Source organism: Oreochromis aureus, linkage group 10 (genome assembly GCF_013358895.1).
Source record: "Oreochromis aureus strain Israel breed Guangdong linkage group 10, ZZ_aureus, whole genome shotgun sequence".
NCBI classification, from domain to species: domain Eukaryota; kingdom Metazoa; phylum Chordata; class Actinopteri; order Cichliformes; family Cichlidae; genus Oreochromis; species Oreochromis aureus.
In genome coordinates, this window is record NC_052951.1 from 27,357,636 (window position 1) to 27,373,383 (window position 15,748).

Below are 15,748 nucleotides of genomic sequence, written 5' to 3' on the forward strand. Positions count from 1 at the left end.
AATGAATTTTGCTACTATTGTTTCTGTACAAGTTATAATGGAGCGCATTCGGGGCGTTTTGTCGTTCAGGTAAAACTTCCTTTAAGGTGTTTCATCTTCTGTCCTGATGATCCAGCTGTTGCAGGACATTTAGCACAGATTCAGTAACGCCATGATCAGATCCTTCGACTGGCCAATAGGAAAACACAACAACCCTGCCGTGATGAGAAACTCGCAGCTCATTGGTGAATCTTCGTGTGACGTTTTGGGAAACTCGCTGTTAATTGGTCGTCTGCCTGACTTTAGTTGAGTGAGCCTCCCTCCATCGTTGTTCCGGAATACCTGCAACCAAGAAAAGGTACAGTGCTATTTACATGGCTGTAACTTTATATTAATAGTGTGACACTCCAGGTTACTTATATTTAATTCCGAGGAAGCCTTTTTGGAGTCCCTTTAATGTAGCAAAATTTTTGGGAAAAAACGGGGTTTCTACGCATAAGTCTAACGAGTAGTTATTGTCATGTTTTTGCATTCATGTATGTGCTTTGCAAAACTTTTCAGTGTACATCCATCAATTCAGCCTTCATTTTTCATGTTTCAAACACCCATTTTTAATTTTCTTAGAGAAAAGTGAGCGATGTGGAGCTGTGACGAAATACTTTACGCTTCTCGGTTGAAACGGAAACGGTAATGTTAAAGACGGACAATGCAAATGCTTATTCGGCCACCGGTGGTTTTTGTGATTTTTACAAACTCCGGGCTCTTTCACTTACCGTTATGTGTATGTGACAGTTAGGCTATGTTATCTGAACTAACCAGTTCAGGAAAAGTCATCAAGGAAAGGCGGCCGATGGCACACTTGGTGTCGTGGTAAATGCCACCGTCAGGTGTTTCTTTTGGTGGAATTCCAACAGTGATGCAGAGTCTGATTTACATGCCTGATGGGCACCTGCCGTTAAGTCTATGGGAGAAATGCAAACTGCAAAGAAGGTGGTAGAAGTACCACTTTCGGATGGGGGAAAAATTAAAGCCTTATTTATGAATTTAAGAGTTTAAGCGTTTTTCAACAAATGTGATTTTATACATGCACTTTTTAAAAAATCCACTAAAATAAAGTTTAAGTTGGATAATGACTCAAAGGAAGTGCCAGGAGGCCTTCCAAGATGACTGGATCTTGGCTACATCTGTCTGATATTTATTGGAAAGCTAGTTATGAAATTCCCGGGCTGCGAGACTAACTAGCGCTGTGGTTGCTCTAACATTTCCAAAAAAGCATGTAACCCAGCTACGAGGAAGACAACAGTAACTCAGCAGTCTGTGACTTTAAGCCCATTTGCTTGCCTACATTGCCAGTTAAGACTGAATCTAGAGGAGTAGCAGGTTTGGTGTTAAATTTGAATATGTTCAGTTGGCAGCCAAGGGTGGCCTATCAGCATTAAGCAGGAGGTGTTGATGGAATGCCACCAATTCACTACCTGGCAGCAACAGCACGCCACTGTATGAATCACCATATGTTACTGAACCAGGAGTGGCATACAGTCTGCGACTTTTCCATCTCTGCATCACTCTAAGATGGCAATGGCTGTAAAATTTAAAAGCTATAAAAATGAACAGAAATAAGGTGAGCGGTGGAGGTGGAGGTTCGGGCACTCGGCTAGGAACTTTCTGTGCACCCTCCATTGGATATTTTATGGGCAACTGAGAAGAAGGATGTGTGGAATGCCTCAGTTAGCATGCTCAATATGACCTGACACCAGATAAGCAAAAGATAATGGATGGAGAGAAAATTAAAGGTGAATAAGGGAGACTAAACCTCTGAACACTGACAAAAATCTAGATTCAAATGCTTATTTTTTAAATTTAATATAAAGACTGAACCTTACAGGCCTTTGTACAACTAATTTAAAATCTGGTGTCAGAATGAAAACTGCAAATGAATCAAAATCAGCACTTTCAAGTCAATCTGCAGTGTCAGGATTTTGACTCCTGTAAGAGATTCTCACTCTGAAGAAGCAGTGCCCCTAGTGACCCGTCTGTTTAAAAACTACTAAAAGGAAATGCTGTGATATAAATATTGACTTTCTTTTGTTGTATTTTCACAGATTCAGCCATGGATCTTGTGCTGAATGTCGCTGACTACTACTTCTTCACGCCGTACGTGTACCCAGCGTCGTGGCCTGAAGACGGAGCCCTGCGGCAGATTATCAGCCTGCTGGTGGTGACGAACCTCGGAGCTGCAGTCCTGTACCTGGGCCTGGGAGCCATCAGCTACTACTTCATCTTCGACCACAATCTGATGAAACACCCACACTTCTTGGAGGTATAAAGCCCATATCTTGTTTTTATGACGGATGCAGTAATAAACTGAGTGTTGGCAGAGCTAAAGCCTGCAATCAATTGACCTTTGTATCTGCAAAAGGGTGTACAGATTTATAGGAACACTTGCAAATTACTGTCGTGTGCACACTATGGCTTCAAAACCAAGAATTAATCATGTTTTTACTGTGAAACTAACTGTATTTTATAGTTGTTTATGTTACTGGTTTCACCTCCTGTAGTGTTGTTAATGCTTTTACTGCGTAACGAACATGTAATGTCTACATGTAGTGCTTTAATTGGGCCATTTAACTGGGGTGAGGGTCTCTTCGTGAAAGCCTTTGTGTGTCTTTTAAGGCTGGGTGAGAAATGCGCTCAGATCATTTTGTCCATCAAAGTCAATAACAGGAATTCACCACATTGGTTTCATTTTTTTTCTTCATATTTATTTATTTTATTACATATTAAAAAATGTTAATTATTGTTATTATTTTTTTCCCCCCTTTTGTAGAATCAGGTATGGCGAGAAATCAAATATGCGATGACCTCTCTGCCCTGGATCAGCATTCCCACCGTGGCCTTGTTTTTCGCTGAAGTCAGAGGATACAGCAAACTCTACGACAATGTCGCCGATTCGCCCCTCGGTAAACTGAAGAAGCAGCAGAAAATGTTTCAAATTTTCCAAAACACACCAAGTTTTTGTCGGTGACATGACCTCTGTGCTTTCAGGTTGGCCCGGCCTTTTCCTGAGTATGATTTCATTCCTGTTCTTTACTGACATGTGCATCTACTGGATTCACCGCTTCTTACACCATAAGCTTATTTACAAGGTGAGGACACTTGTGTTTTTGCATACTGGCAATATACAATTGCTGAATAGTGGAAATGTCTTTATCGTGCGTTAAACTTTATTGACCTCACTGCTCTCTTGTCCCCAACAGCTGTTTCACAAACCACACCACATATGGAAGATCCCCACTCCCTTTGCCAGTCATGCTTTTCATCCAGTGGACGGCTTCCTGCAAGGAATGCCCTACCACATCTACCCGTTCCTCTTCCCCCTCCACAAGGTGCTCTACTTGGCTCTTTACGTTTTTGTTAACATCTGGACCATCTCCATCCACGACGGCGACTATCGTGTACCCGGAGCTCTGACGACCGTCATCAACGGCTCAGCTCACCACACTGACCACCACCTCTTCTTCGACTACAACTACGGTCAATATTTCACTCTGTGGGACCGCCTGGGAGGCTCCTACAGGCACCCGTCAGCTCTGATGGGGAAAGGTCCCCATGATCTGATCAGGAAACTTCAAGCAGAGGGAAAGTTGGGAAATGACGAAGCGAAGCCTAACGGGCAAGTGAATGGACGGGCTCAGAGGGGAGTTACCTGTAAGGAGGAGTAACAGTACGTGGGTTATGAATAATTTCAGAAAGTGATCTCTATTTTTGTAAAGACAATTTGCTAAAGCCCAGCGTATTGGAGAGTAATTGGAGTTCATGTATGTGCCAAATAAGCCTTTGTAAGAATTGAGTTCTTGTGGAGCAATGAGTGAATGTGAAACGGCTGCCCCCGGTTGGACTGCACACACATACCAATCACAACCGGCGCTCAGACTAACATCTGGAAATGGGGTGTTGTTTTGTAGTGTAACTGATTTTTGCAAACCGCTGAACCGCGCAGCAAAGAGACTCGAGGATCATCAGAAAGCTGGAGCTACTGGAGCTGCTTCAGTCACAAACCAGACCTGAGGCTGGTTTCACAGGGCTCTACTATAGCCAGAAGTTTTTATTTGACAGGTTATAAATCAGAGTAACCCAAAAGTTGAAACACTGGCTAATCAGCCATGCCTACTTTGCACTTCCAGTTTTTTATTTTTTTTAAGAGCCATAAGAAATGTAAGAGAAGAGCAGCAGAAGCCTCATTAACTTTAATTTTTCAGAAGTCGTGTCTTCTGTTGCAATTTAATTAAAATATTGAGAAGATGGCAATTATAACTAACAGTTAGAAATTACGTTGCCAACAGAAGTGTCAAAGAAATTCTGAAACATTTAAAAATCTTAGAAAATGTGTTTCATAGATATATACTGGGCAGTTTCCTCTCAGCAGGGGATAAAGTTTGTGAATAAATATGAATATGGAATAATAAATATGGGTGCCACATGTGGTTCATTTATTCTTAAGGCCTCACATGGGTCATACCTTAAACAGACCAGCATTTATACATCCATCCCCCTCAAAGCACTGATGTGGTGTGATGCATACAAATCTATATTCTTGGTTCTTTGGTTTCAAGCTCTGCAGCATTTTTTCATGTACACTGATTCTGGTTATAAAGACAAGAGAATAGTTGAACGTGATCATTTAATACATGTTTTGCATTTTAATACTATAGTTGTAGCATGCAACATAGAACTGCAATAACTGTATGCACCGAACAATCGCACGACTCATTTCACTCTTTGCTGAGATTACATTAGCATCATTGTCAGTGTGTTGATGGATACAGAGTAGAAATGCTTTGTGGGGTTTTTTTGAAATATTAATAAAATAATAAATTTAAAATATATTTTAGGCAAATATTCAGTGTCTCTTTATTTATTTTTTTATTTTAAGAGCTTGTATTTTATGTTTAACATTGTTTCCACTTCCAAAAACAACTTCTTTTTTTTTGCTTGGGGATAATATCTCAAAATTTCAACTAAATAACTCGACTGACTCATGGGTGTCAAATGTTTTTCTTATTGGTGGAATCATCAGACTTCCATAGTTGTTGGACTTGCAGTTGTAGTTTAAACCAATGGTTTCATCAAACGCTTTGACCTAAAGGCAAGCTGACTACCTAAGACACAGTCTTCAGTGGCCTTGAAGTTTGACCTGCTGAGCTTTTGGGTCAGCGTCGAGGCAGTGTTACTGACGAGAGCTATGAAAAGTGCTAGTTAGTAGTTGTATAGCTAGGACTGTTGTGCAGTGAAAACAAAAGTGAATTTCAGTATATTATAATAATTTTAATTTATCTACTCTACATTTTTAATATATCTACTTGTTTTCTAGTGAGGTGCTAATATTTCTTATAAACTACACTTTGTCTAGAATTCCACTGGTAAAATAACTCGTATATGAAACCAACTTCCTGCTTTTCAAACGTTCATAAGTGGTCATGTAAAACTCTACAACCTTGGTATTGTTGCAGTTCATTTTACAGTGTGTAGTGTTAATGATGTGAAGGGACACATTTAAACCAAGAGTTTTGTGCATAAATCTAAACAAGTAATTTTTGGTGCTTAAACTTAACCAGCAAGTAAAAGCAAAACTTACAAAAGACAAGTGAGAACAAAGTGCACAAAGCTCCCAAAAACCACATTCTCGTATGTACGCTTTAAAACAGTAATGTTTGTTCCTCTAATATTGTAGCAGCCAGTATTTTTAAAACACAGACGACAAACGGCAGCAGCATCTGACAGTGTTTTACACGTTTAAGATGACAACGCAGGTTTTATATGCTCATAATAAAAAAACAGAAGAACCACTGAAGCAGCTTTTTATCAGAGCAAGTATGATGGGAAAGCCTGTTCTACACATGCTCGTTAGATGTCCAACTCCCTTGTTTTGGTGACAGGCAGGCTTTGCTCTCCTGTCAGTAATGTCAGTCATCTCAGCAAAAAAACAAGGGCATCCAAAGGAAGGATCGCATGGCTGCCCCGGCTGCCATTCCTGCTAACATTCCCAGTGCTAGATGCTCCACCACGCCATCAAACGGGTCCCTTTGAACAACCACCTGGTGGGTTCCTAAAATATAGACAGAAAGAAGACACTTATATCATTTGTGTTAACATGACAGTTGCTTTGAATGTCTAGAAAAATAAGGGCAGATCAGGGTTGTAAAAAGGGACAATGTCAGAACAGTCCACACCTTGAAGATCATTGTGGTGTGGTGGATTGTGCACCGATGATGAACTGAACTCATTTATTGACAAAGGCCTTTTTACTGGTCCTGAATTTAATCATCAGCTCGTGTCAAATCCAAGTTGTGCTTATTAAAATGAACTTAAACTAACTGGCATACAGTGTGCCGGTATTGCAGTATTGATGGGCTTCTGTGCAAAAACTGACCACAGTGCATGCGCATGTCTACCACTTCCACTTGAAATTTAAAGGCAAGATCAATGCATAAACAAAAAACATGAAGTCAAAACAGCATAAGCATCATTTCTGGATAAAATTACCTAAACGTTCCCTGAGATTATAAGAGAATGATCAGACTTCTGTTAGGAAGCAACAGTAACTTAAATATCCACTGATTACATTCCAAGTATGCAGAAGAGCATCTTTGAGTGTAGATGGGCTGCAGCAGCAGAAGACCACGCTGGCCCAGCTAGGCCCAGGAAAATGACAATACAATTTACACAGGCTCAACAAAACTCTACAACCATGGGATAACACGCCATGTCACAAACTGGTTTCTTGAACATGACCATAACTTCATCGTGCTGAAACTGTCTCCACAGTCACCAGATCTCAATCCAGCGGATCACCTTTAGGATGTGGCGGAGCAAGAGATTTTTACATCGTGAACGTGAAGTTGATGAATCTGAAGCAACTATGTGATGCTATCTTGTCAATGTGGACCAAAATGTCTGAGGAATGTTTCTAGTACTTAGTTGAATCCATGCCTATGAAAAACTAAAGCATTGCCAAAGCCAAAAGGGCCTTTTAACCCAATGCTAAGCAAACATAAGTGAAGTGAATGTATAAAACACATGGCATAATACTTTCAAAGTAAAATCCTATAGGCTTTTACTTTTAAAAGAAAATCATTAAAACCCAATTAAGTGAAGTATTTAAAGGACTGAGACGTACACAGCCCCACTAATCTGCCTCTCGGCTCATTTACAGAGCAGGTGTGTGGACTTGTGTCCAGCTAAATGTGGACACAAATATAAAACACCTACAACATCATAAACAAAAATTATTATTAGCATACCAATTACTGTTATTAGTCTAAGCACTGCTCACTGTCACGTTTAAAAAAAGGTTGCTTTGTTCTACCTAATTTATTACTGATTCAAAGCACCGCCCAGCAGGAGCGTCAAGTGCCCTAAATCTAGCTCCAGAATTCAATTAGAATTCACAGTGCAGCAAGAAAGAGTACTCAGAGTAACACATGTCACATCTGGGAAACCATACAAAAAATATGCATCATCACACATGATGAGGTTACACAAAGGTAAGTGCAGTGAATGGTTCTGGGTTTTCTGTTTCCTCACAGGCTACATACCAGCTACATCATAAGTGCTCAGTTCGTGTGGTGTGCCATGTTTTATAAAACATACTGCAGCAACCAAAGCAGTTATGGATTATTTAGATTACTGTTGAATTGTCTGCCTCTTTGGAAGAAGAAGACAGCTGCCATATTTCAATTCCCTGTTGTTTACAGGATTCAGAAAAGAGCCCTCATAAGCCGGCCTGTTTTTGCTTGATAGGATATGGTCTAGGATAATAAATGCAAATGAATGCTGTTGTTTTTGATCCAGTATATAGACCGCAGCATTAGACTTATTTAGTGTAGAGCTAAATGCTTCTTTAAAATGCTCCACTTGGCATACACCTGGTTAATTTAATTTATTTGCTTAATTTTATTGTCCTAAAATTACAATATTAAAGGGAACTATTATAATTTTCCATACTTTAAAAAAAAAAAAAAATGGCTGCGTATTATAATATATGTACTATGTACTATAATAAGTCGATAATAAGTCTAGTGTTCTGTGTTAAGCTATGATATCTTACCTGGTCCTGCTCCAGGTGTTATGTAGACAGTGTGGTGGCTGTTGAGGGGGACAGCCTGGTAGGAGTCATCATATGGGTCATATGTGAACACCTACAGTGAAAAAAGCAAAGCACTACTTTTAACTCTGTGGTGGAAACACTATCTGAGAGCTTGCTGATCATGTTTGAGCTTTTTACAAAAAGCATGAAGGACTCACCGGGTTTCTTCTGGTCTGCAGCAGAGTCAGTTTCCACGCTCTGAAAAATAAACAAGCAGGACTGAGAAACTGAGGGACGGTTGTGAAGTAAAGCAGAGAATAATGAGGTGAAGCGTGAGTACCTACATTGATTCGTCTTCACTGTTTGCACACAGGTTGAGTGTTGAGCCGTCCACGAGGTGAACCACGATGAGATTCTCCCTGGGATTGCTCTCTGGTGGAGTCACACCTGGAGTAAAATTAAAGGAGTAAATTACCCATATCTGTTAAAGGTAAACCAGAGGTGAGAATGAATGAGCTAAAGCTTCTTTCCTATTTTTATAGCAAACTGCGACCAGGCCTACTGTAAGAATACATGTTTTTGCCGTGGACATAAGGTAATCTATAATCATGAGACATTTTCTTCTAAACTTCTATACAGTCTGACCAATATGGTCTTTAAAATGATGCAAATTCAAAGCCCTTCTGTGTGTCAGTGTTCACACTTGGAAGTTACGTCTACATTGGTGAAGAAATAGTGATGGAACATGTTCGCTTCGGGGTATAATTGTATCACAGATCCGTGCTGTACCTCCACATTCCTGACCGGACTGCACATCTATGCATGCTAGTTTGAGACTGACGCGATGCTCCAGCTCTCGCCTGTTGTCTGACTTGTAGAAGCAAAGACTCCCATCGATCCAAAGGTCACACCAGTTAAGCTTCCAGCGTTTGAGGACAGAAGCTGGAGAGGAGACACATGCCACATTGTAAAATTACTGCATGGTAAGGTGCTGGGATAACTTTTAACTTCAGTTTAACATCCTTCTGTTGCAGGCCTCACATCTCAGGCGATTTAGTAGTTGCTTTTGAATATAGTCCCACCCCCACCCCCCTCCAACCAAGCAGGTGTATCTCCATTGGGTGTCCTTGGTAAGCCACTTAAAGGCACGGCCAAGAACAAATAATGAGATTATAAGTTAGAAAGGGTAGAGTTTCATAATGCGTGAAGTTTTCTAGAAAATCCTCAGTGTCGACTTTGCAATCTGGTCACCAACACAAATACACAACACAACATACATGAAAACCAGACCACATGTATCAGCTATGATTAGAATAAAGCTAATAAATCAGCTATGCTGATATATTTGCTGATGTTAAATGATCCTAGTAGAATTTAAAGTTTTAAAACTGTTGTTATGAACCAATGCAGTATTGGTCATCTGTAGACACAAAGCATCTAACCGAGCAGTTAGCAGTTTGAAGCAGGCAGCTGTATTCAGTGAGCTGTTTTACAAATCCTAGAAATCCAGCACGCTGCCTTCAGTCTTATGACAATAGTGTAATCTGCAAAAATGCAAAAGGTTTCAAATACATTTCACTGTGCTAAGTGTTATCACTTTATTCAATGCAGTTTAACATAAGGTGAGGTAAAATGTACATGTAACATGCTAACTGTCACATAGATGCATGTCTAGTCTAGATGTCGATGCTCATTCAACTCGTTAAAAACAGAAAAGTGAAAAAAGTAAAAGAAAATGCGATGGCCCTTATCACTACACTTAAGAAATACAGGTGAAATGGGTGATTATTTTAATTATAAGACAAGTCTTGTCCTGTAGGTCTTGTCTCTTAAAGCACCCCAAAAAATGAAGCCTACATGTTTTCAAACATTAATTACAAATTAATTAATTAAATTAAATAATTGAACCTTTAAGTTACTAGCACTAATTTTATCATAAAATTCCCTGAATTTGTGTAGAAAAAAAAAAACTTACTCTGTCTCCACAACCAGCTTGATTTCAGGAGCGCCATAATCCTCAAATGTTGTCCTTGTTATTAGTTTGCTTTGATAATAATCCAGGAGCAAAAGGCTTGCTTATGTCTAAGAGACTGTATGATCCCACTCTGTTGTCGGAGGCCTTTGCCTGGGTTTATATTGCCTCTGTCCTGCAGATATTGAGGTATTGGTAGATTAATCTGGCTCTCACCAGGACTGACACTGATTCAGAGGATCATTCTGGATTAGGAGACCACGCCCTCTCTCAACCCCCCCAACACTCTTTCTGAATTGATTTCTCTATCAGACACTTGCACTGTGGACCACACAATGTTTAAGTTGTTGAACACTCTTATTACATAAACTAAACTCCTGTAGGCCTCATTCCACGGATTCATATGCACATGCATGACATGCTTTTACAATTTAATCCCTGTCCTGAAATAACCACCAGAGGATTAGCCTAATATTACCCAGGTCAGTTCTGTGAGTCTTCTCAGAATGTCTGCAGGTGATGCATGATGACATCATTTCCTTTTATACCCTACAGAAAGTTCTGGTCTTGTTTAGGTCAGCTCAGTCTCCTGATGGTGTGTTTACACCAGTTCCTAAATTCAGAACTAGGTTTTGTTTGTTTGTTTTAACTGTGTGTCACTATGTTATGTTGTCACACCCCATACAAGCTCTGAAATGGCGACTTTCCTCCCATTGTTACAGTTTTTTCATGAACCACTTGGCGATTATTGTTGATGAACAGTTTTGAAACACTGCATGAACTAAATATTTATATATAAGATTTTATTAATCATAATAATAATAATGATGACACACTGAGTGTTAACGGTTTACTGGAGCATGCCTCTCTGTTTTTAAGGGAAACAAAAGGACGTACTCACAGGTAAAATGGTAGAGACGTTGCAGAAGTGGTTCTGTTTCTTTAGGAGTTGCTATTTGACATCCAGGGCATGACTTGTCTTGTAAACATTTCAATCACAGTGGGGATCGTGGTGAATCTTGACTGCCGCCTCTCATAATTCCCAGCAGGCGTCTTTATTTGAAAGCTCGGCTCACTGCAGTCAGAAGACGTATATGTGCTGCTGTTGTGTTTGATGAACAGAATCCGCTCTCTGATTGTCAAATTTTTCATTTTAATATATTTCTTCTTATCTAAAGTTTTTTTCCCCTCTAAGTGATGTTTCTCTCGGTCCCTTCATGTAACTCCTGCTGTTTTATTTAAGAGTTGAACCCCCGAAATCAGTTATAATCTGACATTTTTCAGTAGCCAGCTTCCATCATGTTTGTCATGGAAATATTTTAATGTATAACCAAAATGTTGGCATTTAATACTCAGTCTAAAACATATAGTAACTCAGTCAGACATCTTTCTTTCCCCAGTTTACCCACTATTACTCTTCTCCACATCTTCAGTTCATCTGAACCTTCCCTAATGGTCGCTACCAATGAAAACCATTACATCTTAAGCTCTGCCACCTTTTTGTCAGTGCCACTGTCTCCAAACTATACATCAGAGCAGGTCTCACTTCCATCTTGTAAACATTCCCTTCCTGCTGTTTTGCTGTCACACCAGCAAGAGTGAGAGGTGAGTAAATATTGGCGGATGAACCCCAAAAAATACTGATGTCAACTCGTGAATGAATGAGAAAGTACTGAAACCACTATGTAATAGAGAGAAGCCAGTTTGGCATCACTGACAGGAATAAATGGCATAGCTTTTGGTGTGCACATTCAAAAATAACTTTACAAAGCAATAAAGACTAAAATAAGAAAATAAATGCAAAGAATGCTAATTTACAAATTTCATGTTGATTTTTGTATTAATTGGCAAAGTTTATGACATTTCACAGTGGTTAAAAAAAGGATGTTTTCTCCAAATGAGCTTTTTCTTTGATCCAGAAATCTCCACTTCATGAGCACTTACATGCACCAAGAGTTTAGAGCCTGATAAATGTGAACATTTATTGATGAAAACATGGCAAAATGGCCTTTTCTGGCTATGCTATATTTTTGATCCCATGAGAGAAAAGCCAAAATAAATTCAAACTCTCGAACCCAGTTCTTGATTTTTTAAAGTCATTAAAGATGTATGCTCAGAGAAATCCTTAAAAGCTCCAAACTACCATGACTTTCGTGCCCACGATGAGAGTAAACTTCTGATGATTTCTCTGAGCAAATGTGCTGCGTCTGTTTGTCTTCATGTTCCTCCTCTGCAAAGCTATAAAACACGAAAGCTATTTAAAAGTAAATTATGACATATAGATCAGTAAAGTAACAATAAACACATCAAACTACATATTGCTCCTCCAGGATCACTGAATAAAGAGTGCAACAGCGTTGCTCACAATTACTCACAAATTGGTCCGAATCTTTTTACCAACTGTAAACACAGTTTGTTTCTCCCCCAAAACTCTCGTGACTGTTCCACAGTGTTTGTGGTTAGGTTGGAGGAGCTGCAGATGCTTGTGTACGGATAGGGCCGAATTATAATCATGGCTGTATGAAATATTTACTGTTGGGAGATATGATGTGAACCCCAGGGTTATGATCTGAATGTAGCACAAATGTGGCAAACTAAAGAGAGACGGAGAGAGAGGGACGCTATGTTTGTTGGCTGCTTTTTTTCTGCTGTTGTGCAACTCCCACAGCGACTCTGGGCGGACAGACGGCTCACTCACTACTCTGTGGGTCAACAAAACTTTTGGATATCTCTGTAACTCGTTGGCTTTGTGGCACAGTCGCATTATTTGAGCCATGGGTGGACTTTGGACAGATTCATGCGCAACAGCTCCTGGCAGAAAGAGATAACACCACCGATTTTTTATCCATTTAGAAGCACGGTAGTCTCGGAAGTGATCTAAAGGTGAAGGGGCTATGTTAGCAGGTGTTTGATTTTATAGTTAAAGTTATTAAAAATTCTACGGAAAAAGGGAGAAGACTGACAGTGAGAGAACATTTATAGAGTTGGAAAAGTCAACATCCTCCTGGGTAAATCCATAAATGACTAAATAAAGCTTCATAGAAATACAGATATGAGTCAAAGTGTTATTTTAGTCCAGATCAATGTGAGGGAGCCACAGTCTCCACTGAGACAAAGTTAAATATCAATTAAAACTGAATCTTTGTACCAAGTGTTTTATTTATTTATTTAATATTTACCAAACTAAAATACATACAGTACGTAAAACCAGGTACATTTCGACCTCTCAGCCCTAAACTGCTGCATATGTGCTGATGAATCAGATTAAAATCTTCAATTTTCTTATTGCTGAGGATCTTCTGGGGGCCAAAGACTCCTCCAGATGGCCGATAGCCTGCTTTTGTCTCACAGAGCTGGTATAACACAGAGCTCAAGACTAAACATTATTGGCAGACTTGCTGTGAAATTGCACATAACTTTATTAAAAATGATGTACCTTTTTGTTTTTGATCAATTAAAAGCTCCACTTTCAGACCAAAAACAAACTTATTGCTGAAATGGGTTGGTACACTTATAAAAGAAAAAAGGTTAATATGTCTATACACAGTTTGCTGCTTTTAGTAGTAATATAGCAAAAGAAAAATATGAGCGCTCAGTAAGAGCCTTCTATCGATAATGAATGACTGATAGCGATCACTGTGATGACTTATTTATCCATTTGCCTTTTTTTTCTTAAGTAAGGATATTCCATCATCTGCTGTATTGTTAATTTTTTTTAAAGCTGTCATGTGGCATGATGATAAAATTCAATCTTGTAGGGACAGGCACACTCAAATGCACTCAGCTTAAAATGCTTAAAATGTTTTTGAACTGTGTGAAGAAAACTGAAGAAAGTTAACCGACAGAGGCACAGAGAGGACTTAAAGTATAAAGGCCCCACTCACCCAGTGGAGCATTGTGCTGCACTGTGTAAATCTAATAGCGTTACACTGCATAGTGATACATTTTTTTTCAGTTTTCCTGCAGAATGAGTACTTTAGATGTTGACAGAAAAGTAGATTTACCTTGTAATGGCCTGATGTTCTAAATGCAGGGCTTTCACCTGCATGGAGCATTTTCAAATTCTTACATTGGTGCTTTGTCTTGAGGACCTAAACACATCTTCAACCACTGCTTTTTAATGTTAACGTTTTCATGCATGAGCCTCATTGTCACATATATTTTGGGTCTGTATTAGAAAAGGAGCTGAGGGTGAACTGATACCCTGCTGGCTTCACACAACTCATAAACTTCTCTCTTCCACAGGAACCCGAAATACTTCATGACTGCCATCTGGTGGCAACATTATGTAGGCCTGTTAACTCCAGTGACACTGACATATTCATGTTGTAGGTGATACTCTAAATGAAGAAAAAAATGAACTCACTAAAAGACACAAACATGCCTTTTATTCTTTTGCCAGTTATATAAAGTTAGAGAGATAAAGATATATGAGGTTTTCTCAACATTTCTCAACTTTAAAATTCATAATATTCATCACATCTGCAGATTTTAGTCATATCATATCCAGTGACAGAGACTTTCCTTTATCTGATCTGAAAACTAATTTGATTAAATGCCATTTAATTACATGAACTTTATTAGGAGTTATTGCTGTGCAGGCAAAAATGTAAGCAATGTTGTACAGTAATCATAAATCAAAACTATTCTGGCTTTATAAGTGAACTTAAATCTAACATACACATGTCGTTAATGTACAGTCATAGTAAATAATTTCTTTTTTGTGATAAACTTGTGTCAGTTCCTATCGCTTTATGCACATCATTAAAAACGTGTTGTTAAAGCATTGGTATACACCGCAGACTGTATATACATGTTTTATAAAATATATTTTATACACTCAGTGCTCTGAGTATTTGCCCCATACCTAATTGATTATTGGGGTGGGTTTTTTGCATTTCTGTCACGTTTAAATGTTTTAGATCATAAAAAACATTGTAATATCAGTCAAAGATAACTCAAGTAAAAACAAAATGCATTTTTTGAAGTATGATTTCATTCATTCAAGGGAAGAAACATTATCCAAATCTAGCCCTGTGTGAAAAAGCCTGCTAAATGTGCCACCCTTGGCAGCAAGAACTGCAAATAAGCATATGTGATAAATGGCAATGAGTCTTTATCATCGCTGTAGAGGAATTTTCGCCCACTCTTCTTTGCAGAATTGTTTTAATTCAGCTACACTGGAGATTTTTCAAGCTTGAACGGCCTGTTAAATGTTATCTCAATGCATCTTAAATGGATTTAAGTGCAGACCTTGACTAGGCCAGGTTCATCAGTGTTTCAACTTTTCTCCATTTGTGAATAATGGCTCTCACAGCGTCTTGATGCATGCTCAGTCATCCAGATAAGTAAATCCCAAAGCCTTAGAAATGGATCTGTAACCCTTTCAGAGAGGCTGCAACTTCGTCAAACTGGCTGTAGCCTATAGGCTTCCTTGATTCAACAAGGTCGGGCTTTGGAGCTCCCAGGCGTGGGAGTGACTGGTGTAATAGAACTCAGCTTTTAAAAAACTGCCCGTAATCAGTAAATTTCAAAAATTGTCCGTTAAAGTAACCAGCTACATCTAAAAATCGTAAAAAAGACTCGCTAAAAAACTAAATAATAATAACAACAATAATAATAATAATAATAATAATAATAATAATAATCAGTTAATACTTAGCTTGTATTCTTAGCTCCGTTCCGTTTTAAAGAAAATAATCCAGTATGAA

At 38.9% G+C, this 15,748-nt stretch overlaps 2 protein-coding genes across 2 annotated transcripts; one reads left to right on the forward strand and one right to left on the reverse strand.

Moving 5' to 3' along the window:
- The first annotated feature begins 205 nt into the window (after positions 1-205).
- On the forward strand, positions 206-4,479 carry LOC116326371 (lathosterol oxidase). Its single transcript, XM_031747612.2, has 5 exons — positions 206-337; positions 2,082-2,299; positions 2,807-2,939; positions 3,025-3,125; positions 3,237-4,479. The coding sequence occupies exons 2-5, from the start codon at positions 2,090-2,092 to the stop codon at positions 3,699-3,701; spliced, it is 909 nt and encodes a 302-aa protein (XP_031603472.2). The 5' UTR covers positions 206-337; positions 2,082-2,089; the 3' UTR covers positions 3,702-4,479.
- A 166-nt stretch (positions 4,480-4,645) lies between these two features.
- plekhb1 (pleckstrin homology domain containing B1) lies at positions 4,646-15,641 on the reverse strand. Its single transcript, XM_039618545.1, has 6 exons — positions 10,041-15,641; positions 8,855-9,007; positions 8,410-8,512; positions 8,284-8,323; positions 8,087-8,177; positions 4,646-6,085 (listed from the first exon to the last, which is right to left on the reverse strand). Exons 1-6 carry the CDS (start codon positions 10,075-10,077, stop codon positions 5,952-5,954), a joined length of 558 nt encoding a protein of 185 aa, XP_039474479.1. The 5' UTR covers positions 10,078-15,641; the 3' UTR covers positions 4,646-5,951.
- Positions 15,642-15,748: the final 107 nt, after the last annotated feature.

Excerpts from the sequence above, each read along its gene's own strand:
- plekhb1 (XM_039618545.1), bottom strand. The coding sequence starts at position 10,077 with ATGGCGCTCCTGAAATCAAGCTGGTTGTGGAGACAGA. Across the intron at positions 8,513-8,854 it reads GTCCGGTCAGGAATGTGGAG|GTGTGACTCCACCAGAGAGC; the intron begins GTACAGCACGGA and ends ATTTTACTCCAG. Across the intron at positions 6,086-8,086 it reads AACACCTGGAGCAGGACCAG|GAACCCACCAGGTGGTTGTT; the intron begins GTAAGATATCAT and ends TCTATATTTTAG.
- LOC116326371 (XM_031747612.2), top strand. The coding sequence starts at position 2,090 with ATGGATCTTGTGCTGAATGTCGCTGACTACTACTTCTTCACGCCGTAC. Across the intron at positions 2,300-2,806 it reads AACACCCACACTTCTTGGAG|AATCAGGTATGGCGAGAAAT; the intron begins GTATAAAGCCCA and ends CCCCTTTTGTAG. Across the intron at positions 3,126-3,236 it reads ACCATAAGCTTATTTACAAG|CTGTTTCACAAACCACACCA; the intron begins GTGAGGACACTT and ends TGTCCCCAACAG.